Source organism: Drosophila sulfurigaster, chromosome 3, assembly GCF_023558435.1.
Source record: "Drosophila sulfurigaster albostrigata strain 15112-1811.04 chromosome 3, ASM2355843v2, whole genome shotgun sequence".
NCBI lineage: Eukaryota > Metazoa > Arthropoda > Insecta > Diptera > Drosophilidae > Drosophila > Drosophila sulfurigaster.
Window position 1 is genome coordinate 30194743 of NC_084883.1, and position 27224 is coordinate 30221966.

Below are 27224 nucleotides of genomic sequence, written 5' to 3' on the forward strand. Positions count from 1 at the left end.
CATATAAGTATATATATATATATATTTCTCATATAAGATTTGTTTTCTTTAAATTCTTGTTCGAACCGTGGCATTACATACATACATTATTAATATATGATGTAAATACATTTATAATAATATTTTGATTCATTACAATGCAGAGTTTATTCCATTTTCCTTGTTACGGTACTATTTGCATTTTTAGTTTGCTTTCTCCTTATGTATATTATATAATCACATCTATAGATTTTATTTAGAGAATATTTGTCTTAGTTATTTGCATTTATTGTTTTTACACTGAAACACATTTAAGTATATGTTTTTTCGTAGACCAGCTCTGACACAAATATATAATTATCATGAATATTCTTTCGGTTTTTTCTTTAATGACATCAATAAATAACCATCGTAAACTCGACTCCAAAACAACAAAAATTATACAACATTCTCGTTGTTATGTGTGTACAGCAAAATTGTTTAAGTTATTATTCGAAAATCTCCGCTTTTGGTTTAATGCATTCTATACGTATGTTTGAGGCCTGATGTTCTTTTCTATATATTGTTATATTTTTTGAATGGGGCTCTTTACGAAACTTCAATATAATATACATGCGTATATATATTTTTAAACGTTTATATAGGGCAACATACGTATGAAGCTGTTTCTAATACTTCTACACCTTTCCTTAGTTCATTTATGTGTGTTCTATTATTTGCATAGTGCCAATTGCGTCTCAACAATTGTTTAAACTATATCAAAAAATTTTGTTTGATTTTCACTTGATGTTGTTTATTTTTATCTATTTATTTTTTCATTTTCATTTTTCTTTGTTGTTGTGTTTTGTCTTAGTCTCTGAAGCATTATTTCGGTCATATTTAATATTAAAAGCTGCCAATGAGCATTATCTTGGGGATCATTTTGTTAATAATAAATCGCATTTTGTTGGAACGCTTACACATAATAACTGTTTATACATTTAGGAATATGATTTTTGATTTTTTTTTTTTTGTTATTTTTCTTTTTTTAAATATTTGTCGATTATAAGTTCTGCTTGTTGTATATTGTTTAAGAATACATACATATAATATATTGATTTATTAAATGTGCGTTCCATAAATTAATAAACACAGCGGATGTGACTATATCTGGTGCCTACTGCTTGGCGAAAACAAAATATAACTATGGAGTATACATGAAATATACAAATACGATATTGGATATGGTATATTTTACTATATGTATGTATGTATGTGGTATGTTGTTTGGGTTTGGTTGGCTTCAAATTCTATTCAGTTTTCGTGATGTAGGTCTCTTTAGGTAAACTCTATAGTTGGAACTGTTGACTGTTGTTCTTTGGCAACAGCAAAATGTATCCAAATCTTTAACTGCATTATTATTTACTTATTTCTTTTATTATTTATTCATGTGTATATGTATTTTGAATCAAATATTTGATTTGCTAGTTCAGCAACGTTTCTTTTTTTTTTTTGTATTCGTTTTTATCATTTATCATTTTTTTTAGTAGATTTTTGTTGTTGTGTTCTTTTTAAACGCACACAAAAGGACGTTAAGAAAGGGATTGTGGCTCATTTAGAGACCAATCTCACGCATGGCTCGGTACAAGCAAGGATTCTTCAAACATTCACGTGGACCCAGCTGACGTCCGGGAGTACCACGCAGGATCATCAGCACGGAGCGAGCTGCAGCCTGGCATTCGTTGCTGCTGCCACAGATGGAGTCCGCCTCGGCCAAATACTGATAATCGCAGGCTACTTGCGAAGTGCCCTGCGGATCAGAAGGATTAACAGGATTAGCTAGTTTATTTCGATGCATTTTGGATAACTTACGCAGAGATAGCAAATCTGATGGACGCCGCAGAGTGGAAGAAGTTCTTGGTTCAAATCTCCGGAAATGAGATCAACACTACGGCAACGCTCCGCCATGGACTCGATAACGGGACATTGATTGGAACCAATGATGTAGTTCTTGTTGCCCAAGTAGGCATCGTTGAGGGCCTCGTAGGGCGCACCATTCAAGCTCATGGCCTCCTCCATGGCATTGGGCGGATCCGGATAACGCATGTAACCGCTGCGCTTCTTCTTCGACTGTTGCAGGTCTCTGTTTATAAAGTATTTAATTATTAGAAAGAGTAAGAAATACAATAAATATTCTACTTCAACTTACTCTGCCAGTTCATCGGCCTGCTCCTTCTTTACGCTGTAGCGCTTCGATGGCCAGTGCTCATCCAATGTGTTCTCGTCCGAATCGGATTCAATGACATTGCGCAACAGATGATTCTCAGCATCTACGGACTGACGCAGCTTATCCAGTGCCCGACGCATCTTTTCCAGACTATAAGCGGTCGCTAGGCGTGCCAACACATGCTCCTTGAGCTTTCGAATCTCCTCCTGGTTGTTGATGCCCTCGTGTGCACCCGTATACTTGATGGTCTCATCAATGATGAAGTCCTCGATGGACTGCAACTTCTTGTCCATGCTCTCCAGCTTCTCGGGATCAAGTTCGCGCTTCTTCTTCTTCTGGGCATCCTCTTCGACTTCCTCTTTGCTGTCCTTCTTTAATTCGGCTCTACAATTAACAAAGAGAATTTAATGAATGCATTTTATGATTTGTTGGGTTCCACTTACTCTGACAGCTGCTCAGATTTCTTCTTGCGATCGAGACCAAAGTATTGGGACCAATCGATGGATTTCTTGGCACGCAGCATCAAGTGACCAACAGTTGGACTATGAACATGTTTGGCATTGGCAGCACGTTTCTTCTTGCGTCGTCGCTCGCCAGCATCGCCTTCACCCTCGCCCTCGGCTTCGTCATCCTCGTCGAACTCATCATGATCATCCTCATCGGAACTTTCTTCTCCCTCTCCCTCACCATCGTGTTCATCGTGCTCGCCGTACTCCTCATCCGAGTGATGCTCGCTGCGCTTGCGATGGTGTCCAGTGTGTCCACCATGCATGACAATCTCGGGAGTGCCAACTGCCTTGGCTGGCGCTGCTGTTGGTGTCTCCTTTGGAGCCGCATTCGTGACGTTCACTCGCTGAAAGTTGATCTCTAGACGCATATCACCCAAAGCTGTGGCGGTGGCTGCTGTCTCCGGCTGATGAGTTGTGGACGCGGCTTTGGTTTGTTCCTCGGTCGAACGTTTCTTCTTCTCCTCCGACTGTTGTTCGCTGGCGGGCTTGCCAAAGAGTTCGCTGAGCTCCTGGGCCACACGCTCATCGGTCTTGGCCAACGGGGACTCGGCAACAGCGCGCTTGGCCACGGGGAATCGCTTCTTCTTATCGCCATTGTAGGGCAACCAGGGCAGCACCGGATACGAGCGTTTCTTCTGCATCAACAGATAGTATGGAGGCATCCGCATGCGTTTCTTCTGCTCAAAGAGCTGTTGCTGTTGCTCCTGTTCATCTTGATCGCCATTGGCAAGCAGTTCGTTCTCCTGTTGCTGATACTTCTCCCAGAGCTGCCTCAAAGCGGCCTTGTAACGATCCTGACGCTCATGCTCGCTGGCCTCCTCAATCTCCCTCAAGAACTGCTCGGTCAACTCACTGTGACTGGCTGCATCTCCAGCGGCGGCGGCGGCATTGTTGTTCAGGTTCTCACGTTCACGGAAGACGGATGAAGCGGCGGCAACTGGTGCGGCGGCGTCTGCAACATGGCAAGCAAAAGTGTGTCTTGACTTTGACCTTCAGCCTAAGCTTAGCTAAAGAGTAAGTTGAACTGGCAACGGGTCGAGCTGACAGGCAGCCAAGTGAACCTCGTGCCTCGACTATAAATCTATGTTGTATAATTAATTGGGATTGTGTGTGTGCGAGTAGGTGTATGGGTGTGATTGTGTGTGTGCGTGGGAGTTCTATGTGTTTATGGGCACGCATCAAGTTGTTGGTGTCCTTTAAAGCAGAGCCGCAGAGCTATTAAATCAAATGACAGGAAGGCAGTCAGGATGTGTGCCTTTGCCTTAGCTTCCAGCTCGTTGCATTTATCATTGACTAAAAGCGTATAGAGCCTACATTGAGAGAAAAGCTTGCGAACTAAATTCAAAGCGAGAGAATTCACTAATAGAATGGCTACCATTTAAAAGTGCAACTAATTTAAAGATAAATTATAATAAAATAATAATTTGTCTTAAGAAATTATGCTTAGGCGTGGAAAAAGGTCCACAGATGAATTACAACATATATTTACTAATTCTATTTAAAATTAAGTTCTAAACATATAATCTAATTTCCAATGTACAAATAAGTAATTAATAAAAATACTAAAGTAAAAATCCAGATTTGTGAATTTTATTATTATTTTGTGAATTCTATTATCAAGCTACCTGATTCCGATAAACTATAATTTAAATATACCGAATTAAAAAAATATGTATATACCAAAACTTATATTTAGTATATTGAGATAATAAATACTGTCAACAACATTTTTACTGCATGTCTCATAGTCTCTGGGATCTAAGATAGATGAAATGTATTTTCTCAGTATTGGTTATTTTTCGATTTTTTGATTTTTCTCTTTGTGTACGCACACACACAAGCATACACATAATATAATACATTCACTCACACATAGACACGCACAGAAGTTAATCTGAGCTAAGTGGTTTTAGTTCTCACAAGTGAAAAGCATTGTTATCCCAATCCATTCGAGGCACTCACTCAAGTGGACACGCATCTAATCCGACTCTCTTATGCCTAAGGTGTCCATTTGTATGTGTGTGAGTGTGTGTGTATTTATGTATATGTATTGGGAGGTTACTTACCGTACTGCTCGTCACGTTCCCTAAAGGGCGACGAGGAGCGCTTGCGTTTTTCGTCCACAAAGAGATTTGAATTAGGATTGGGATTCGTTTGCTGGTCGCGCTCATCATCGAACTCATAACCGGCAAATGGCGAGCCCAGACCCATGTCATAGTTCTTAGCATTATCATTATCGCGCTCTAAGTACTTGGCAATTGCCTTATTTATTCTATGGCGATTCCGATTCTTATACTTGTTGCCAGTGCCAAATAAATCGCTTTCTGTGCAGCATTTCATAAGGACAAAGCCGAAGTGGAAAAATAAAAAAGAATCATAATACAAATGAAAATGTGAATAGGCGAGAGCTGAATTGGCAGTGCATTTGGGGTTAATATGGGGCAAGGGGGCATGGCATTATATATATATATGTGTGTGTGGCAAAGTTCTATTTTATTTTTGGGTTATAAGTTAGCAAGCCGATGGGTCACGTGCGTCTCTCTTACATGCGGGCACAGCTGATGCTGATGGTGATGCTGTCACTCTAACCATCTCCCTCTCTGCCTTTCACACTCGAACTCAAGTTACGAACTGTATTTCCCGTTCCTTACAGGTCTCAGTTTCCTTTGCCTGCAGCTGACAGCTCCCAGCTACCAGCTCTCAAGTCTCTCTACTCTCCCATCCTGAACTGACCTGACCTGACATGCCATCTCAGATTTGCTGCTGATTACGCGATTCGCTTAAGTTGGGCAATATCAGCTGATTCTGACTGAGAGCTTTGCGCTTCAACTTAAACTGATTGGCCGTATTGCTTGCTTTTAAGAGTTTCTATGAAATGTGTCGTTTTTTATCTGGGGAATTTCCTGAGCTACTTAACTTTTTAGTATGAATAATGCAAAAAGCATTGAAGACGATAAGATTAGTAAATCGTAAAATATATATGTTCATTCATAACTGCTTATCGTGCAGTTAAAAAGAAATAAATATTACACAAATATCTAAAAGAAATTAGCGAAGAAAAAACTCTTAAATACCTAAATTACTTATCGCTTCATATCTAAAAGAGAGTAATTTAATGGGATACGAAATGGAATTAGTAGTTAAATAAAACTAATGAATTTAGGGCTTTAGTTACTAAGCTTCATCAGAAATATATTACACACATTTTTGTTTTTCTTTATTGCAGCTAAAAATATATGTTGCAAATGTTCAACTAGGTGCAGTTCATGATGAATGAATTCATAAGCTTTCATTTAGGAGTGTAGTCAACTATGGCTTTAGGATGTGCTGAGGGTCTAATTCATTAATTCCTAATGCATGTATTCACAGTTTTTATGAAGGAGTGTAGTCAACAATACTCCAAGCTGTGCCAAGGGTGATGTAATTAATTAACAATAATTATACAAAATTGTGTTGCTACTTAAGTGCAGGCCCTAGAGCGCTCTATAAATTAACAAACTCTTTTTTCGCTTGGCTTTCGATAAGTTCTGTTTATCGCCTGCAGCGTCGGAATGCTTTTGTTTTGAGTGTTGCATAAAATCAAAGACTCACCTTCGTCCCAATCGTCCAGAGGATCCGCGCCGTAATGACTGGAGGGTGGCGGAGCGTTGAGCGGATACTTGGCAGCCTCGCGGCGATGCAGCTCATCGACTGCCGCCTGGAGAGAGTAGGCGGCATGCTGCGGCGTTGCATGGACTGAGGCAATGAGACCCAGTCCCAGATAGGCAACAGCAGCCACGACAACAGCCAATTGAACAGACATCGTTACTCCTGATGCTGATGCTGACGCTGCTGTTGTTGTTCTGTTGCTGCTGGTCGTCGACAACTTTAATACGGCTGCAGGGCCATTAAAAAGTAAAAGGATAAAGTATCAAGGATAAACGCATTAAATACATTTTATGCTTGGCACGTTTCAGGTGCTCAAAAAGATGAAAAAAAAGGAATTCTCGTAATGCCCGTGCATAACCCCCAGGTAAAACTTTTAATTACATTTACACTTTAAAGCGTTTGCTGACTTGTGCTGCTGTTGCTGCTATGAGGTGTCAACTGCTGTCGTGATATCAAGTGTCATTGCCACCTACCTATAAGTAGTTCATTACGTGCCCTCTGCTGACATGCCACATAACACTTCCAATTATGCGAATTTTCGTGAGCATAACTATGCAAATTGGGATGGGGGAGAGATGAAGCATTTGACATTTGGGTGAAAGGTATTTCAATTATTTTCTCATCTCTGGACCTCTAATGAACTGCTGACGCAAAAATAAATCAATAAAATTCCAATGTGTGTGCATATTTGAGCCACGAGTTTTGCCAACATTCCTCAACGTTCCATTCAGTTCCCATTTCTCTCGTTTGACAATTATATTTCATGCTGCAGAAAAGCTTCTGGCATTCTGGCTTTTCTCTGACTCCGCACGCTGCGTATACGTTATATCACGTATACACCCGCAGTGACATCTTATGCCTGTTGCTCTGCGGTCGCTCTATCATATGGTTAAAGGAAAAGGTATACACACCCATTTTGCGCACAGTTGGCCCATAGTTTTCAATAAAGTCAACCCAACCACCCACCCTTCACCCTGTTAGCCGTACTCGACTCGCATTGCCATGGAATTTATGATACCGAGTCGACGTCTACGCTGACTTTAAGCGCCATTAAATGTCAAGGCAGCTGCTTTTGCTTTGCGTTACAGCGACCGACTTTCTGCGCTTCCCCCTTTTATTTATTTTTCTTTACTGCTATGTTGTTTTTATTATTTAGTTTTTGTGCTTTTGTTATTGCATTTATAATATTATTACTGCTGCTTGACTGCCTCTTGTCTTGTCTTGTCTAAGCTTAACGAGACTCTACTACGCCACAGTCTGGATTAAACTTCAACGTGCAGACATGGCAAAAAAAAATACACAATTCTGTTTGAACATCTTTGCGTAATCTTGATCTCAGACTAAATTGACAGCAGTCTTTCAGTTTAGCATAAATGAAAAGTGTTTTCTTTGAAGCGCAACAGTTTGAAGAAAACTTTCGTCATCTAATTAGAATTTGATTGTCAATGTGCTAATTGATTAACCTTGAAAGTTACGACACATTACATACATCTTTTTAATTCAATTATCTTTAATAAATGAATAAACTTTTTGCTTGCCTGCAGTGCAAGACTAATATTTCATTGTTGTGTTGTAAATGAAATGCTAGAGATGTTTAAATGTCAAGCTTAGTTCGGCACAATTCTAAATATATCTGTCATATCTATTTTTGTAGCACCATAGTGCGTATGAGTAATGTCATTGCTTTTAATCAATACTTGAAGAAATTAATATGCTGCCAAAATCTGCTAGATTTCAAAAGTACTCAAAGTAGATACTTTACATACATGTCTTTAATCTTACTCAGAAGGTCTTCAATATCGCGAAGGCAACAAAGCGTATGCGTAATATTTTACTGCTTCACAAGCTGAGACTCTATCTAATGGCATTATGATTGCTTTCAAGCAGCAGTTGCGAGTCATCTATATATACAATATTAATTTCTTAGATCTGCAAAAGAACAAAGGAGTTTCGAGGGACAGCAGAAAACTGTTGCCTACTTTTGTGCTGACCATTTTAATAGGCTGCGCATGGAGGGACCGACATCAGATGCTGGCGCTAAGTGAAAGCCATATTATACATACAGGATGTGACACTAACAACTGCGACAGTATATGGCAGGAGCAGAAGCAGGAGATGCAAATTGGCTCGTGCAGCGAGCCAACATAATTACATTTTGTCAGCGAGCTCCAGCGAATATTCTGCGAGCTGCTGAACTGCGAGTTGCCAGTTGCGAGTGTTGATTTCGGGGCAAGGCAATCAAATTGAGACAAATTCAATTGGGAGAGCGAACAGATTGAGCGGAATATGTCTCATAATGTATGTGTGTATCGTAAATATGTATGTATGTGTGTTTGTGTATGCATATAGTATTAAGGTCTTTTGCGACGTGCCTAATTAAATGCTTTAACATGGCCCAGGACTTGCCTAGGGGGCTACTAAGTGAAAGCGGTTCTTCATTTATTTTAAATTGCTTGCAAAAGTGTGCGGAACCTTTTTCCATGTCACTTTTTTTTGCTGCTGCTGTCGTTGTTGTTGTGTGTGCTTGTTATCCAACAGTTTGTTTGAGCTCGAAGCTCGGACATTATTTATTCAGTAGACGCCTGTAACAGTCGCTCAACTGACAAAAGCGGGTCTTACGCTCGTAATAAAGCCTATTATGGGACCTGCATTGAGGGATTGAAACAAGTTCGTTTTGACTTATTGACACAACGCCCCACGCTTACCAACAAACAAATCAATGGACGTCCGCACAGAAAATTTTGAACTTTTCTTACGCAGTTTTTTCGTTTCACGTTTCGCTCGATTATTTTCGCTTATTTGTTTATTGTTATTATTTTTGTTTTTATGCACTACACAAAAATGTATAGAGTGTTTTCTTTAGTTGCCTTTTTTGTGTGTAAATACAAATGGTAGACACTTTTCACAACATGGCGTCACACTCCTACGCCTTCTTCTGCTGCTCTGCTCCAAGAACTCGGCACAAGGACTCGGCACTTTGCACCAGCCACAGTCAAGACGGAACCAAGAGTGACATCAAAATCGCGAGGCTTCTTCAATTTATACACAACAGGACGACCATTCAAGCCGAAGCAAGCACGAACAAAGCCAGAGAGAGAGAGAGAGTGAGAGAACGAACGCGTGCGAGAGTGAGAGAGAGAAAGAGGGGAAATGGGTGCGAGAACGAGAGAGAGAGAGAGAGCGCGAGTGGAAGCCAGAGCGTGCTTTGTGTGTGGGCGAAGCTTGTTGCTGCTGTTGTCCGCCCCCCAAAATAAAAAGCTTTCATTTGACTTGACTTTCGTTTCATTCGTTTCGTTTTGAATGCAACTGAATGGATTCATTAAGTATTCATAACCGACTCTGTGAATGCCATTTACTTAGCATGCCCCAACGACTTGGCTTAATTGGAGCTAGGAGAGCTAGCACACACACTCATGCATTGCGCTTAGTTCTAAATGAATTGAGGATATGACTCCCATGTTGACACATTTTGTTACCAATTATAATACCCTATCAACTTCAAGTGCTGGGTATAACTAATGGAGTAAAAGAAACAGGCTTTACGTGCAAACAGTCGAAGATATTCTGAGAATAATCACAAGATAAGGAATTCAAGTATGTAAATGTAATGTAGTATGTGCATATATCGAGGGTACACTGTACCAATAGCTAAGCAGCAACACTGAGTTGTATTGCATAAATAAACAAACAAACTCAAGTGGACGCGAAATACGATCACCTACTTCTGCTGCACTCTAAGACAGCATTCAAGCTATGTCAGCATCCCCATGCTGACCACTTACAATATATATATGTATATGCCCATAAAACTCTCTCTCCAGAACATAGTATATAAGATATATATATGTAGCTGCTCTTCTACGCAGTGGCATTTCACTATTATGTACTTAGGCTAAGCCAACCAAATTATTTGAATAAAAGAACATTCACAGTTTGACAACAGATCAGCACTGACGTGCTGCAACTATTTTCCTTGGCTACGAATTTAAAACATTTTTATCACATGGCGACCGTGACAAAAGAGCTAAGGCTCTTCGGATAGTTTTTTTTTAAAACAAAAACAACCCAAAAAATAAGGCGATATAATCAAAAGACAAATAATGATATAAACGTTTATCAATTCAACAGTTATCTTGCTGCAGTGAAATGATGAAAACACACAATACAAAAATCATAAGTTAAAAAAAAATGAAACAAACAAAAGTCGGGCAGTCCATAAAAACGAAATAACGCAGTCGAGTCAAGTAAAAAAAAGTTAACAAAACTATGGTATGCACGTCCGCACACTATAGCAACGAGTAGCAGATGAGCTACAATAGCGAATGACCACCAGGCCGACGTTTCAACACCCTGCTCCTGTCGAGCAAAGGGACCTGCCAAGACATAAAGAGGCAATAGAGACAGATCCAGCCGCGGGACCAAAGCCCTTGACCATAGAAGAATACAAGGCAAGGACAGCAGCGAGGGAGCAGCCCCCTAAGAAGAAGCGAGGTGGCCGCCGGGTAAAATTGCTCAGCTTAAGAAGACTGAACACCGAGATGCTGAAGACAGCAACCAACGGGGAAGACCGACAGCGCTACAAGGAGCGCCTTGCAGCCATCAACATTCAACTTCGCGGTGCGAAGTAAAGCGGCGAGCTGCTTTTAAAAGCCATAGCCCCAACCGCCCCAATATTATTAATGTTGCCGATGCGATTTCCGCTGCAACAACAAAAACAACAATTACTAACGTAATAGGGCCCATATACACAACTAACACATTATACTCAGTCTTAAACTTAATATAAGTAGAAAACATGGTAAACTTGCTAATTTGCAATTTATGTAAACTGAGTATAATGAATTAATTCATTAATTAGGGAAACAGTATAGAGTTTTATTACAAACAAAACAAAGGAAGATAATAATTGTCAATTATTCAAGATATATCTATGTTTTTATCTAATCTAGATCTATCTATATCGTTAACTAAAATTTTGTTCACAATGGGGGGCACCAAGTCAAAAGCGGACGGAAACACTGCAAATGTTGTAAATACAGTAGAAGTCGTGGATACAACTCCACACTTAGACGGACTGTACTTGCTACTTTTGATTTTAGTAATAATATCAGCCTTTAACCTAGTATTGAAGATATATCTTCTTCATAAGAGATCGTTGAGAAAGACTTACATGGGTCGAGCCAACGATTTAGACAAAATATAAAAAAATACTATCGTACGTGACCGTACCTCCTAGTACAGACCATCATAGTACAGACCATACCACAGGGGTACAGATGCGATTACATCGCTAAAATGTACATACATGGAATGGCTAAATCTAGCAAAAGCCATAAACAATATTAGAGATGCTTTTGATAAATCATATAAATGCATCAACAAGAGCGCTCTGATAAAAACTCAGACGCTTATTTATCACATAAGGGTATTGATAACGCAATACAACGCGCTACAAAACCTTATATTAAAGAACAGAGAAAAACTAACGGAAGAACATAAAGCTCAATGCTTAAAAGTTCTCAGTTCATTTGGTAAAAGACTACATAATACTAGTGTTAGACACAGTATTACAATAGAAGTACCAACCGAAATATCTAAAAAAGCGGAATTCGACGAAAGCCAGCTAAAAGAACGGGACGAATCACAGCCTCAAGAGAATTCGGATATCGAAAGCGATATCGAGTCCATAGAAGAGAAAAAGACGAATATAAACATGGCCAATACAGTGGAAGCTCAGAGAGCATACCTTAAACAGGTATCCGCCACAATACCTGAATTCGATGGTAAGAAGCTCCATCTAAATAGGTTTGTGACAGCATTAAAGTTGACGGATCTAACTAAAGGAGATCAGGAAGCTTTAGCCGTAGAGGTCATCAAGACCAAAATTATTGGACCATTGACATATAAAGTCGAACATGCGACATCTATACAGGCAATAATTAACATATTGCAGGCAAACGTAAAAGGCGAATCGCCTGACGTTATAAAAGCCAAGTTGATGAATGCCCAACAAAAAGGCAAAACCGCGTCCCAGTACGCTACCGACGTAGACAACATGCGTAAGCAGCTCGAAGCAGCTTACATAGACGGCGGATTAGACGCCGATAATGCCGACAAATTTGCGACAAAAGAGTCGATATCGGCAATGATCAAAAACTGTACCAATGAGTCACTAAAAATGATCTTAACAGCAGGTACATTCAGTACATTCAACGATGCAATGGAAAAATATATACATTGCAGTACAGAAATGACCGGCAATGCTAACACCGTCTTATTCTACAATGGGAATAATAGACGAGGTAATTATAATGCCAACTACCGCGGTAGAGGCAGAAATAATTACAACCAGAATGATAACAATAATAACAGAGGTCGCGGAAGCTATCGCGGCCGTGGCAATAACAGAGGCGGAGGTAACCGAAGGGGTAACCAAAGTCAAAATAATAATCAACATCAAAATGATAATAACAACCGAAATGTGCGTAACGTACAATCGGAAAACAGCCAAACCCCCCTTAAGCAATCAGCAGTAAAAGTTTTTAAATTGAACCTAAATCTGAGTATTTTCATTAAAGCAAAAAACTACAAAACAAACACAGTTCTTACATTATTAATAGACACAGGTGCAGACATTTCATTGCTAAAAGACAAAGCAAATGAATATAACAACTTAAATTTCAGTAATATATCAAATATTACAGGTATTGGAGAAGGAACCATACAGTCTATAGGAGCAATCGATCTTGACCTACGCATTCAGGATGTTCTAATACCACATGAATTTCATGTAGTACCTGAGAATTTTCCGGTACCTTGCGATGGCATAATCGGTTTAGATTTCATTAAAAAAATACAATTGCATATTAGAATTTCAAAGCAATCAAGACTGGTTCATAATAAGACCCAATAACTTCAATAGACATATAAACATTCCAATTTTACACAACTTAGATTCCAACACATTATTATTGCCAGCTAGATGCGAAGTAATTAGACAAATCAAATTACTCACTAGCGAAAAAACGGTTGTAATACCAAATCAGGAGCTACAACCGGGCATAATAATAGCAAGCACAATTGTCGATAGCGAAAACACATTGATTCGTATTATAAATACAAATACTAAAGACGCCATAATAGAAGGCGCAAAGATCAAATGCGAATCATTGGAAGACTATGACATTTGTACAACACCATTAGAAAATGATAATAGAACCAAAGAAATCTTTAAACAGTTGAGATTTCCTAAACAGTTTAATACAGTACTAACTAATTTATGCACCGAATTTAGCGATATATTTGGTTTAGAAACAGAGCCAATATCAGCTAACAATTTTTACAAACAAAAACTCAGATTAGGAGATAAAACACCGGTCTATATAAAAAACTATCGTATGGCAGACAGTCAAAAACCAGAAATCGCTAGACAAGTTAAAAAATTAATAGATGATGGAATTGTTGAACCATCAATGTCGGAATATAATAGTCCATTACTTTTGGTTCCAAAGAAACCACTTCCGAATTCAACGGAAAAAAGATGGCGATTAGCAGTAGACTATCGTCAAATAAATAAGAAACTATTGTCAGACAAATTTCCACTTCCAAGAATAGAAGATATTCTTGATCAATTAGGAAGAGCAAAATATTTTTCATGTCTCGACCTAATGTCTGGATTCCACCAGATAGAACTAGAAAAAAAGTATAGAGATATAACATCATTTTCAACAGCCAACGGCTCATATCGCTTCACGCGACTACCATACGGACTGAAAGTAGCACCAAACTCCTTCCAACGTATGATGACACTTGCATTCTCTGGTCTTGAACCATCGCAAGCATTTCTATATATGGATGATTTAGTAGTAATAGGTTGTTCAGAAAAACATATGCTCAAAAATTTAACAAATGTATTCGAGCTTTGTAGACAACATAATCTGAAACTACATCCTGGGAAATGTTCTTTCTTTATGAAAGAAGTCACATATTTGGGTCACAAATGTACCGATAAAGGTATACTCCCAGATGACACCAAATATGAAGTTATAGAAAAATATCCTATACCAACAGATGCTGACAGTGCTAGACGTTTCGTAGCCTTCTGTAACTATTACAGACGTTTCATTAAAAATTTTTCTAATCACTCACGCCACTTAACGAGGCTTTGTAAAAAGAATGTCAAATTCGAATGGACAGCAGAATGCAATAGTGCATTCGAATATTTAAAAAAAGGAATTAATGAAACCAACAATATTGCAGTACCCAGATTTCAGCAAAGAATTTTGCATAACAACCGATGCTAGTAAACACGCATGCGGAGCGGTACTTACACAAGACCACAATGGTCAACAACTTCCAGTGGCATACGCTTCAAGAATGTTCACTCAAGGTGAAAGTAACAAGTCCACTACAGAACAAGAATTAGCGGCCATTCATTGGGCCATAAATCATTTTCGACCATACATATATGGCAAGCATTTCATGGTAAAAAGCGATCATAGACCATTGTCATACCTATTCTCTATGAAAAATCCGAGTTCCAAACTCACTCGCATGAGACTGGACTTAGAAGAGTATGACTTTACAGTAGAATATCTTAAGGGGAAAGATAACCATATTGCGGACGCCTTGTCACGCATAACAATAAAAGAATTGAAAACAATTAACAGAGAAATACTAAAAGTAACAACTAGATCAAAAGCTGCACAGGAAAATTCCTGCAAAGAAGATACCAAGGTCAAAACAAAAAAATGTAAATGAGCAAATAATAGAAAAGCCCAAAGTCTATGAAGTTGTCAACAATAATGACACAAAGAAACATGTTCTAATCAAAATAGATAAACATAAGTGTTTATTAAAACGAGGAAAAACAATTGTTTCACGCTTTGATGTTAATGACTTGTATTCTAATGAAACATTTGATCTAAATCAATTCTTTCAAAGGCTTATTTCAAAAGCCGGAATGCATAAAATAACAAAAATGCGAATATCACCAAGTGAGCAAATATTCGAATTTGTATCACTAAATGAATTTAAAACAAAGGGCAATCGAGTACTCGAAAAAGTAGAACTAGCTATTCTACAAAAGGTGATAATCATAGAAAAAAAACGATGAAGCTCAAATTAAAGAAATTTTGACAAAATTCCATGATGATCCTATAGAAGGAGGCCACACGGGTATTGCGCGAACCCTGTCAAAAATCAAAAGATTTTATTATTGGCCACAAATGACTAAGACAATATCAAAGTATGTAAAGACTTGTTTGAAATGCCAACAAGCCAAAACAACAACACATACCAAAACACCATTAACATTGACACCAACGCCAGCAACAGCATTTGATACCGTTTTAATTGATACCATTGGTCCATTACCGAAATCGGAAGACGGAAATGAGTATGCAGTTACAATCATATGCGATCTAACTAAGTTTTTAGTCACTATTCCAATACCGAATAAAAGTGCTAATACAGTTGCAAAGGCTATATTCGAATCATTTGTATTGAAGTACGGTCCAATGAAGACGTTCATTACGGATCAAGGTACAGAATACAAAAATTCACTTATTAACGAATTATGCAAATATATGCATATAGAAAATCTAACATCTAGCGCTCACCATCATCAAACTCTAGGAACAATAGAAAGAAGCCACCGAACTTTCAATGAATATATACGTTCATATATATCAGTTGACAAAAGTGATTGGGACATTTGGTTACCATATTTCACTTATTGTTTCAATACAACACCCTCAATAGTTCATGACTATTGCCCATATGAACTAGTATTTGGCAGATTACCCAGACAATTTAAAGATTTCAGTAAAATAAACAAAATAGACCCAATATACAACATAGAAGACTATTCCAAAGAACTAAAATGCAGACTAGAAATGTCATATAATAGAGCTAGAAGAATGTTAGAAAAAGCAAAAGCAGATAGAAAATTAAGATACGATAAGAACATAAATAATTTTGATTTAAAAATAGGAGATAAAGTATTTCTTAAAAACGAAACAGGTCATAAGTTAGATAATAGATACGAAGGTCCTTACGACGTATTAGATATAGGATTAAATGACAACATAACTATTAAAATACAAAATAAGAAACAACAGGTAGTACATAAAGATAGGCTAAAAAAGCAAATATAGAACAAAAAAAAAGGTCTGATCAGCCCAAAAAAAAAAAATATATATATAAAGACATAAATATGTTTGAATTTTAATAATGTCAAAAAAAAAATTTTGTATTTCCTTTTTGTTTATTTAAAACTCAATATCATAAATCATTATAATTCATTAATATTAATATGTTACAATTATGATATAATTTATAGAAAATAACTTCACTTCTTTACGTTATTTTTCAAAAGGAGGGAGGTGTAGTATGTGCATATATCGAGGGTACACTGTACCAATAGCTAAGCAGCAACACTGAGTTGTATTGCATAAATAAACAAACAAACTCAAGTGGACGCGAAATACGATCACCTACTTCTGCTGCACTCTAAGACAGCATTCAAGCTATGTCAGCATCCCCATGCTGACCACTTACAATATATATATGTATATGCCCATAAAACTCTCTCTCCAGAACATAGTATATAAGATATATATATGTAGCTGCTCTTCTACGCAGTGGCATTTCACTATTATGTACTTAGGCTAAGCCAACCAAATTATTTGAATAAAAGAACATTCACAGTTTGACAACAGATCAGCACTGACGTGCTGCAACTATTTTCCTTGGCTACGAATTTAAAACATTTTTATCACAGTAACTAGATATTTGATACCAAAGTTTATTTTACTTATTTACATACTAAGTTGATATTTGACTATATATTCGACTCTATTTGCTTGTGTACCTAAACATTCTTACATTTCACTAGTTTTAGCTATTACGGTGTTGGCATCATTTAAGTATATTAAATATACTTACTGCTACTACTGTATTTTATAATATAATTTATACTACTACCCCATCTTTTACACTAAGTATTCTAGGAATTCAGAAAGATTTTTAACAATTTCAATAGAAGTTTGATAAAAAAAACTAAAGCTAAAATATTTTAAATTAAACTTTCGAAAACTTGCATGTGTACAAAGTAGATTTCAATTATTATAGAGAAAGATATAGTGAGACAATTTTGATTTAAAAATATATATACATATATACCTTATTTAATATTGGTTAAAATTTGCATACTGATTTCTGCACTCACCATAATTCCCATATTTGCACAATTTCAATATTTGCACAATGTTGCACCTGGTGTGCCAAAAGAAAATCACAACTGAAATCAAAATTTGTGTGTGGCAAACGGGAAAAGCTCGAAACTGCAGCTTTGAATGCATTGAAATTTGAACGCCAGAACACTGCGCATGGGCAGAGAAGGACGACGACGTGGACGACAACGACGACGATGAGCAGGTGGAACATTTGGAGGGGTATAACATATACTTGTCTTTGCGTATATGTACAGAGGGTAGGCCTGGCAACAGAACAATCTGTTTGCGTTTGTTGTTGCTCCTCCAGCCGTGGGCGATTTTAGAGGGCTCATCATCCATTCCCCGGCCACCCCAAGTAATGCTGTTGCCGAACTGTTGCTTCTCGTTATAACGAAAACACACCACCGCATCGCATAGCACCACCTGTTACACGCGAATTGATAATTCATTCGGCAATTACTTGCCATATCCGCAAACCGAAAACCCCCCTACAATCCCCTCTTTCTCTCCGTCCCCCTAGCTCCAGGTTCAGCATTCTCTCGTGTGTGTGCTTAAAGCATTTGGCATTACGTTCAATTGCATCTATTTTGAGCATCGAGCTCAGCGTCCCAGGGACTGGAGCTGGAGCTGAAGCTAAAGCCAAAGCTGATGCTGGAATGCAGATGGACTTGCATTGGACAAGCATTCATGTCTGGGTAATCGCATGCGAGCATGTTTCAGTGAAACTTGATTATTCCATTTGACGTCACATTTGATGGCTCCATTTGCAGCTTGACCAACAGATTCGATTGCAGCGTCTGCACTTGGCTATTAAGTTTGTTTTATGCTTGCAAGTGCTGATATAGGAATTACCATGAAAGGTAATACTTTCGTACTGAAGAGGTGTGGAAACATAATGAAAAGAATTAACAGAGATGACTTAAGTAATTCGATGCTTGGGAAATTGATTTCAATTTCGAAATAATTTAAGTTTGACTTTATTAGCAGGGAATGAAATTCTATTTAAATAAATATTTATTATGTTAAGTTTAATTTTTCATTTGATATATTGTCTGTGTTTATTTTAACACTTAATATCTAACTGATTTGTTGCTCAATTCTCTATCAACTATTTCACAATGTAATTAAAAAGTATTCACAATAAAGTAAACAAATAGCAAACACAAATACTAAACAGACGCCCCAGAAATATTTTTCTTTCACTTTGTAAGCATTTCTAATTATTAATTGATATTCAAAATAAATTTAAGTGCGAAAAATATAAAATGTGTTAGTTTTAAAAATCTCTTTTCTATATTCATAAATAAAAGACACATCAATAAGATTCTCTTGGTTTTATTTATGGCCATTTTTGTCTAGAATTATCGAGTTTAGAATAAAGTATATACAAAATAAATATGACAGTTTATGCATGATTATGTGTGGGATTAAGTTTAGGATAATGTTTAAGTGTTGATAAAATACGATTATGAGTTACATCTAAGTCTAAGACTACAAACTAGGAATCTACTTTTGCTGTATTCGTATTCACGAGTAGTCAACTTGACTCGACCACTAAAGCTTGAACTCTTCCGCGTCCCATGGACAGACTTCTAGATCTTGATGATGCCAAAGTAGCTGCGATTATTGCGATTCCTGAAGATGACATTGCGTTGTCTGTGAATATCACGCAAATGGATTTTCTCATTGCGCTCCAGCTGAATGAGGCCACTTGTGTGACAAGTGTGAACCTTTGGCATATTTGTTGGCACCGTGTTAAGGCACTCCAGGAATGGTGTGTGCTCGTGGAAGATGATGTAACCATTCTCATCGAAGGAATTGTTGTAACAGATTTGCGCATAGACATAGTAGAGTCCCGGTTCGTGCACCATCAAAACGCCTTTATCGACCGTAAATGCTTGCTGATTGTACATGCTTTCGGCAATTTCTCCCACGTAGATATCACCTGTATAACCTAAACCTGATGCACTCATTAATTATGAACTCAATGGGCGGACAATCAATATTCAACTTACCTTGCAAACTCTGGTGTCCCTGATCATGTCTAAGAGAATCTCTTAGATGGAAATGAGCAGCTGGTCGCGAATAGTTATCTACGGATTTCGCTGAAACAGTAGATTCGCCTGTAAATTAATTGATAACAAAGAGCATAATTTTTGGAGAACTATTTACAGCCAATTGGAGGAGGTTTAACTATTCAAATGATTTACCTTTGCGCACCAGAACGCGATGACGACGATGATGAGCCCGTGAATGCGACTTATGGGAATGATGATGTGGCAGACTCTCAGTCGAGGCAACGCTAAAGAATATTAAAAAGTGATAGTTTTAATAAATAAATAATTAAAATATAAAAATGCAGCAAGCTAATGAAATCACATTAATGACATTCTAAACATGAATTTTAATTTAAAAAAATTATAAAATTTTATTGACAAAATTAAGTCAAAATTCAATTGTTTGGATTAATTGTAAAATTCCATTAGCTCAGTCGAATTTGAGTTCAATATAAATGAATTTAATGTTATTTGCAAAGCATTTCGTATACACAAATAAATTGCATTTAAGCGAATATACTATATAGACATCAAATCAATTTATGCTTACTTTTCCTTCAATTGCTGCTCGGTTTTGGTTTCGGTTTGGTTCTGATTCTGAGTGACTTCGTTGCTCTGCAGCTCATTACGTAAGGTGGCAATAGAGCGAGATTTACTGTAAAATGATAAGAAATTATTAGCTACATTAAAGATTACTTGTATTATATACTGCCTTACCGTTCCTTCTTCTTTTTCGAGTCATTGTAGCTGGTGAAATCATCAAAGACATTATCATCATTGGATGAAGACGATGTGGAGGCTGAAGATTCAGTTTGAGCACTGTTTCGGGGCAACTTGGTGTGATTGCCATTGGTTTCTTGATTGATCAAATCCAGATAATCAACGTAGTCGTCCTCCATACTGGTTGAATTCTCCTCCTCAGCACCATTGTAAGCAGTTTGATCATCATCGTCATCGTCGTCGTCGTCATCATCGTCTTCACCATTGGTATCCATGTCATCCAAGTCGTCATCATCCTCGTCGTAGTCGTTGGTGTCGAGCTCATCGTTGTTGGGATCATCAATGAGCCTGTGGTCGTACTGCAATTTTCAAGTGGATGCCACAGTAAATATTAGGTCAACAACTTGGTGGCAAGTACGTGACTTTGTTGCGCTTCCAGCGTAATAAAATGGGGAAGATGCAGAGCAGGGAGAAGAGGTTGCGATGGCTGCCCCATATACATAGTAGCTAAGAAAGCGCATTTCTCAAATACATTTGTGATTTCACATTTAAAAATACGCGCACTCATTTAAAGATACTTTTTCATCTCTATTTTGGCATTTGCTTTAATTGCTGGCGCCTTCCCCACACACAAATACAGTCAAAGACAAAGAAATAAAGATACCACATCAATAGCTTTGAAATCTTTGAAACGATCTTTGCCATTGATGAGATCAGATCAGTCGTCACTTTTAGAAGCAATCATAAATTTTGTTTTTATAGTATATCAGAAATTTGCCTTGAATTTATTTGTATCTATATCATTCGCTAGATACATTTCTCAATGCTAAGCCCAAGTAAATATCTCAAGTGTTAAAAATGTTTCAACTTATCCACCCCATAAATTATTTGCATATATTTTTCCCTGGGCACAAGTCTTTTCGACATTAATTGAGTGTTCAATCTAAGCGGGTTTAGTTTTCGTTTAGAGATACACATTAATTATCTACGAAATTATCATTTGTCAAAACGCAAAACCAAAATATATATTTCTACGAAAATTCGTAAGATATTTGAATTTAAACGCACTGTATTTCTATAAATACAAAATTGTCCCATTTACAATATATACAATTTTATTCTTGCTTTCACTTCTGAACAATGACGTAACAGTTCACAAAAATAGCAAATATTAATAAGAAGAAATAATAATAATAATTAAGAAGAAATGTAAAGCTCACCTCGTTCTGGAATTCGTCCATCTCCTCCAGATAGTTAATGCCCAGTCGATGTCTCAGACTTTCCACATCTTTCTTGAGTCCATTCAATTCGGATTCTAGATGCTGGACCCGCACCGTCTGCCAGATCTGCAAAATGGAAACAGCTCTTAAATTGTTGTTTTTGGAACCAAGCGACTGCGTCATAAATAATGTATATACATATGTATATATATGAGATCACTTGAGCAGTCTATAGATACACATTATGATCATGTGTTTATTCTCTTAGTGGTGCGGTGGCGGCCAAAGGGAAAACCATTGAGGAACATAATGTATACATCAGTCGAAAAAATCAAAACTCAAAAGCCAAAAGCCCACTACAGATATGGCAAACCATCGAAGTTTATGTTTGGCAATCGACATCATTTATTTCTGTATTCGACTCGCCTATCATTTATAATGCATTATCTACAAATTTCTACAATTATTGTAATGAGCTTTAATTATGGCGATAGGCGGTGCTAGAACTAACACATCATCTAATCCCAACGGGTGAACTTTGACACCCGCAAACGAAAGACGAAAACCGACAATCGACAGCCGAAATAAAGAAAGATTTTGATAGACGCGCAACAAGATGAACGAATAACCCAATTAATTGCGACGCTTGCTCGACTAAGCAATACCCCAGAGACGACTACGAAAATAATCAAATTATTTCAAAGTGATTAAATAATTTGTGTTTATTGCTCCCTCGAGAAAAAAAATATATAATATATTTTGATTATTTTGCGGAATTTTTGTGCTATATAGTAGATGTTTATGGACAAAATAATTATATTGTTCACTAGAATTTCTAAACTATAAATAACTTCTTTCAATAGCCTTAATGTTAATAATTAGAAAATATTTTTGTTTTTCATGAAGTTAAATTATTATTTTTGTAATATTCTAATACCTATTGAAAATGTGTATTATTGTTATTTGTAGTTGATGTTCATCCACAAAATAATTATTTTTTGTACATACGTATATGCTAAATATACACATTTAGTTATAAATAATTCCCTTCAATAACCAAGAATCTTTTTCTTTGCAACATTATAATAATTCGAAAATATTTTTGTTTGTCTTGCAGTTCCACAAAATTCTCTTCTCCAATACTTTGTGTTGCTATATTCAAACTACACTTTGTGGTACAATCAAAGTGCGTGGCATAACAAGAACATGAGTAGTCTACAGTCTACCGCTACCGACGAGGCGTATAATCTTTTTAATGGATCATTAACATTCAGTGTGAGCAGCGGCAACTTTCAACGCGTTGCTCAATATGAGACTGGCAGCGCCTTTTCCTAACAGAGATATGGATGTACTTTATATATATAAAGCTACATATATCTGTCTGTTGTTGTATCTTCATATATATTTTCGTATTTCGTTCTTGCATGTCTTTGCTTTAACGCTTTGTCCAATGGCGGCACCCAAAATTTCAGTGTTCGCCGGTTATGACAGGCAGCCAGCAGGGCGATCAACTTGAGCCGTAAATGACAAGTTTTGAGCACTCGAGACATGTGTACTGGATTCTTGTGGATAGTGTGAATAAATTACGAGTATTTTTGAGAGCGGAGCCATGGAACTTGTTTATGACATTATTGAATTAAGCTTAAGACACTGTGACATGTGGCCACAGCTCGACAACAAGGCCATTGTCATTGATGCACTCAGAAAAATGATTCAACACAATAAAATTAATGAAGAGGAAAGCTATTAAATCCTTTACTACATTTATTTATTAATAAACAACATTCTTTTCAAGTTTATAAATTTTGTATAAACACCTTTTCGCTCAGTGTAATTGTTTTTCCATTTTAATTACCGCTCACTTCTGTCTAAAAACTGAAGCTGTTTCAGCACCATTCATAAGCACAGTTTGTACACTCACTTTGTCCACCGCTATTATGACAACTTTGTGGATAACACAAAAATGTAAACAAGTTTCCCATTAAAAGCTTTATTCCCCCCACAAAAGTAAAACCAATAAATCGCCCAAGACCAATGCAATGTAATCTCGTTACGCCAGCAGAAAAACTTGAACTTTGTTTCTACTTTCACCGTGCCATGATGAGGGTCACTCTCACACTGGTCCATTGGCACTCTTGTTCCAAAGAAAATTGAATTAAAATCTTAACAAAGATTTATATGCATATGCAACTGAAGCCAATCCAAACCATTTACAAGTCAGTTGACAATTGACAATTGTATGATTTCCGTTTTCGAAACGCACTCGTTTCTTGTTGAGATTTACATTCAAAGTGCACGAGTACTCAATGTTTATAGGACTTCTTGTGAAATCGTCTATCTGAATCCGTCTGAGTCAAATTTTCTTTTTCTCTATAAGCTGCAAACCGTTCGATTCGTAGATATACTCGTAGTACAGTAAGCGAGTCAACAATTCGAATCTGGAGCAAAATGAACAACTTCCAACGATAAGCCCCAATGTGTCATCTTAGCTCTGGAGTTGTGAACATATTTTATACATCAACTGCATATCATATGCATTGGAATGGGGAAAATGAGTTGATTATTCGCCACCTCTATGAAACATGAGGCAACTTGATTGAATACTGTCTATACTATGTATAGCCTACACATACATTCAAAGGTGACATATCCAGTAAAAATATTCTACTGCGACATAGAATAACGCAACTTTGTCTGTTCTTCTTTGCAAACCGAAAATTAACTTTTGTTATTGTATAAAAAAATCCTATTATTTAAATTGCCTCGATTAACACTAGATATTCCAATTCTACAAATAGTGTTAATCGAGGCTATTTAAATACTATGTTTTTAATGAGTCTTAACTTAACTTCCTAAAATTCTCATCCAAGCGCGATCTTTTCACACATTTTTGTTTAAACTTCGCAACTATATTTCGATCGTTTAAAACAAATCTTAAAATAAACTCAAATGGATTTTAGGAAACACGTGCGCTCCTCTAGAACTTCAAACAGTTCATCCATTGGCACCTAGTTAAGCAGTTGCTTGCGTGTTTATAGCAACAAGATTTGTTTATTTGTATATTTGTTAAGACGCTGATTTGTCTCTGTCTCCAGCTACCTAAGATACATACACACATTCATCTTTCTCACTCTTTCTCGCTCGCTTTGTATCTCAGGCTTTGTCTTTCTGTGGCTTTGGCTGATCGGCAGCTTGTTGAGTTTTATGGTCATCATCATTAGGAAACGATTTAGCCAAAGACACGCTTCAATTTCGATCCAACGTCGAGACGGGTTTTATAGCTAAGAGGCTACCGCAGAAGATACACACATTCATATGTAGATATTGTATCTTCTGCTTAGATATTGTATCTGCTGGCAAATTATAGTTATACATGGTGTGCGAACTAAATGACTGACGGTCACGCGTCATAAAATTTGCTTTGACGATTTCAATTTAAAATGTTTTTTAATTAAAATTTAAATGTGACTTCATAAACAAAGCAACCAAAATTCTGCTTAATTTTGACAGTTTTCTATGCAAATGAGCATCGTTTATTTATGAGATTGCCTTTAAAGTTTTTTTTTTATTTTGGGGAATTTCTAATTAATTGACCTGATAATCAACTCAAGATTAGGGTATCATAGAGAAGGGGACAAGAAATACTCACGGTTAGGACGAAGATCCCAATGACGAGTGCTGCAGCGATGATGCCCAATACAATCGGAATGGCATGTTTAGTCTTCCGTTGCGAGTGCGTTCCGGCCGAATGCTTGGCCGGGAAATTATTATTAACGACACCCGTTGGCGTTATAAACGGTTTAAGTGTCTCCGCTGTCATATCTGTAGCTGATGTTATTGATCAAATGGCAACTGGATGAGCGAGTCAAGACCGTAGACAATCTGTCTACTACCGTCTCTAGATCCGTCTATATGAAAGTCTGAGAGACTGTATCGCTGGTATGCCGCAAATGTCAAGCAAGTGCCAAGTGCAACTTAAGCACCGGACACAATAAAAATAACAACAAAAGCAAGAATTTACTAAACACTCGCGCACTTGTTGAACAGCCCTTGAAGAGTTTTTCCTGCACTTGATTTTTCCTCTTTTCTCGTTTGGTTTTTTTTTTTGCTCGTTTACTCGTGTTTTATTTATATTATTTAATTGGCCTGAAATCTGCTGAAATGCTTTTTTTGTTAAAACAAGTTTTCGCACTAGATATGAGATACACAGAAATTCTTTTGAGATTCTTTTTTTCTTGGCTTTTTTTCTTTCGCTATTTTCAGCGTTCTTTTATCAGTTGCCGTTGTTAGAGGTTTCGATAAAATAGCTTGTCGTTTGCTTGTTTTGACTTTTTTTGTTTTTAATTTTTTACTACGCGTGTATGCCGCTTTATAGTATAGAATCTTGGTAATAACTTGAGATACTGGTGTAACTTTCAGCTGATGCCACGCACGCGCTTTCAAGACGTCCGCTTGCGTCTGCGACTCGCGTTGAACTGAGCGCAAGCTGTTCGTCTGACGCTGTGCCTTGAGCACAGTCGCAGCGCTGAGAGAATCTCTGATAGAGCGAGAGAGAGCGAGCGTGCGAGCACTATTATGGGAACAGTTGTGAGAACGACATTGCCAATTATTTTGGCAGGCGCCGCGGGTTGTCGTTCGCCTGGACCTGAGGGGATCGATCATCCGCTGTTCTTGTTGCTGTTGCTGCTGCTACTGCGGTTTTTTGGGAACAACGCCAGATATGAGCGCTTTGTATATTTTTGTTAATACTGTCTATTGACTTGGGAACCATTTATTTTTGTTGGATTTGTTTTAGGTATTGTTTAGATTAACCTCCCCGCTTTTGACTTTTTGTTTTTCTAGGGGTGCAGAGCTGCAAATGTCAAAGTCCGCTCCGTTGATTGCGATTTTGAAAACAACAAAATCTGCAGGCCGCAGCAAAAAACACCCCTGACTTGATAACAATGCACATGCACACCACTTCAATTAGAAATTTAAGTTCGACGTTATACTTTTTTTTTTTTAGGTTTTGAAATGAAATATAATACTTAGGAGGTATATGTATAAATAATGACTTTTATTGTTTTTTTTTTGGGCGATAAGCCGGAGGAATTGAACTTTGTGTGTTTCATTAAAATTATTACCGTAGCTAATGGTGATGTGCATGACGCCGGCTTATCAGCTAGCTAGGACAGCTAAGACGTCGTGTATTTCGGGCAGCTCAGAGATTTAATAATACGCGTAATACGAGTCCACGTACCATGCCATAAAACTAATGCGTTGTGCTACTGTCTCGACGACAAAGGCGACGTCGGATTGTCTGCCAGACAGAGCGACTCGACTGAGCAAACAATTTCATAATGTATGCAACTCTAATGAGGCAGATTTAGCAGTGCTCGACGGCAACTAATTAGTTTCGAATTGATGTCGACGTCAGGTAGCGCAGGTAAACGGGAAATGCGTATTGAGACGGCGTCCCAGACATGATTACTTCTTTAATTTGTTTATCGCTGCACTTAACCACATGCGCGAGTACTTCAACAATGTGGTTGTGGCATTTACGATATCTGCGTATCTGCGAGAAAGATCTGAGAACGAGCCGAGCCAAGGGCAAAACGCAGTGGATACTCGAACAATTCAAAGTCAATGCCAGTAATTGATGTTGCATA

General features: G+C 37.4%; 2 protein-coding genes across 5 annotated transcripts; both read right to left on the reverse strand.

Moving 5' to 3' along the window:
* Positions 1–723: 723 nt before the first annotated feature.
* LOC133840565 (uncharacterized) lies at positions 724–17933 on the reverse strand. Of its 3 annotated transcripts, none has more exons than XM_062272461.1 (7): positions 17573–17933; positions 6286–6570; positions 4761–5018; positions 2629–3646; positions 2168–2569; positions 1831–2101; positions 724–1768 (listed from the first exon to the last, which is right to left on the reverse strand). In XM_062272461.1, exons 1-7 carry the CDS (start codon positions 17916–17918, stop codon positions 1574–1576), a joined length of 2775 nt encoding a protein of 924 aa, XP_062128445.1. In that variant the 5' UTR covers positions 17919–17933; the 3' UTR covers positions 724–1573. The 3 variants fall into 3 exon arrangements, with proteins under 3 accessions (XP_062128445.1, XP_062128447.1, XP_062128446.1); XM_062272463.1 differs by lacking the exon at positions 17573–17933 and adding an exon at positions 9048–9351; XM_062272462.1 differs by lacking the exon at positions 4761–5018.
* A 965-nt stretch (positions 17934–18898) lies between these two features.
* Positions 18899–26083, reverse strand: LOC133844627 (protein eiger). Of its 2 annotated transcripts, none has more exons than XM_062278707.1 (7): positions 25226–26083; positions 21577–21702; positions 20354–20715; positions 20187–20291; positions 19790–19881; positions 19595–19684; positions 18899–19539 (listed from the first exon to the last, which is right to left on the reverse strand). In XM_062278707.1, the coding sequence occupies exons 1-7, from the start codon at positions 25394–25396 to the stop codon at positions 19172–19174; spliced, it is 1314 nt and encodes a 437-aa protein (XP_062134691.1). In that variant the 5' UTR covers positions 25397–26083; the 3' UTR covers positions 18899–19171. The 2 variants fall into 2 exon arrangements, with proteins under 2 accessions (XP_062134691.1, XP_062134690.1); XM_062278706.1 differs by having other exon boundaries at positions 19595–19702; positions 25226–26082.
* Positions 26084–27224: the final 1141 nt, after the last annotated feature.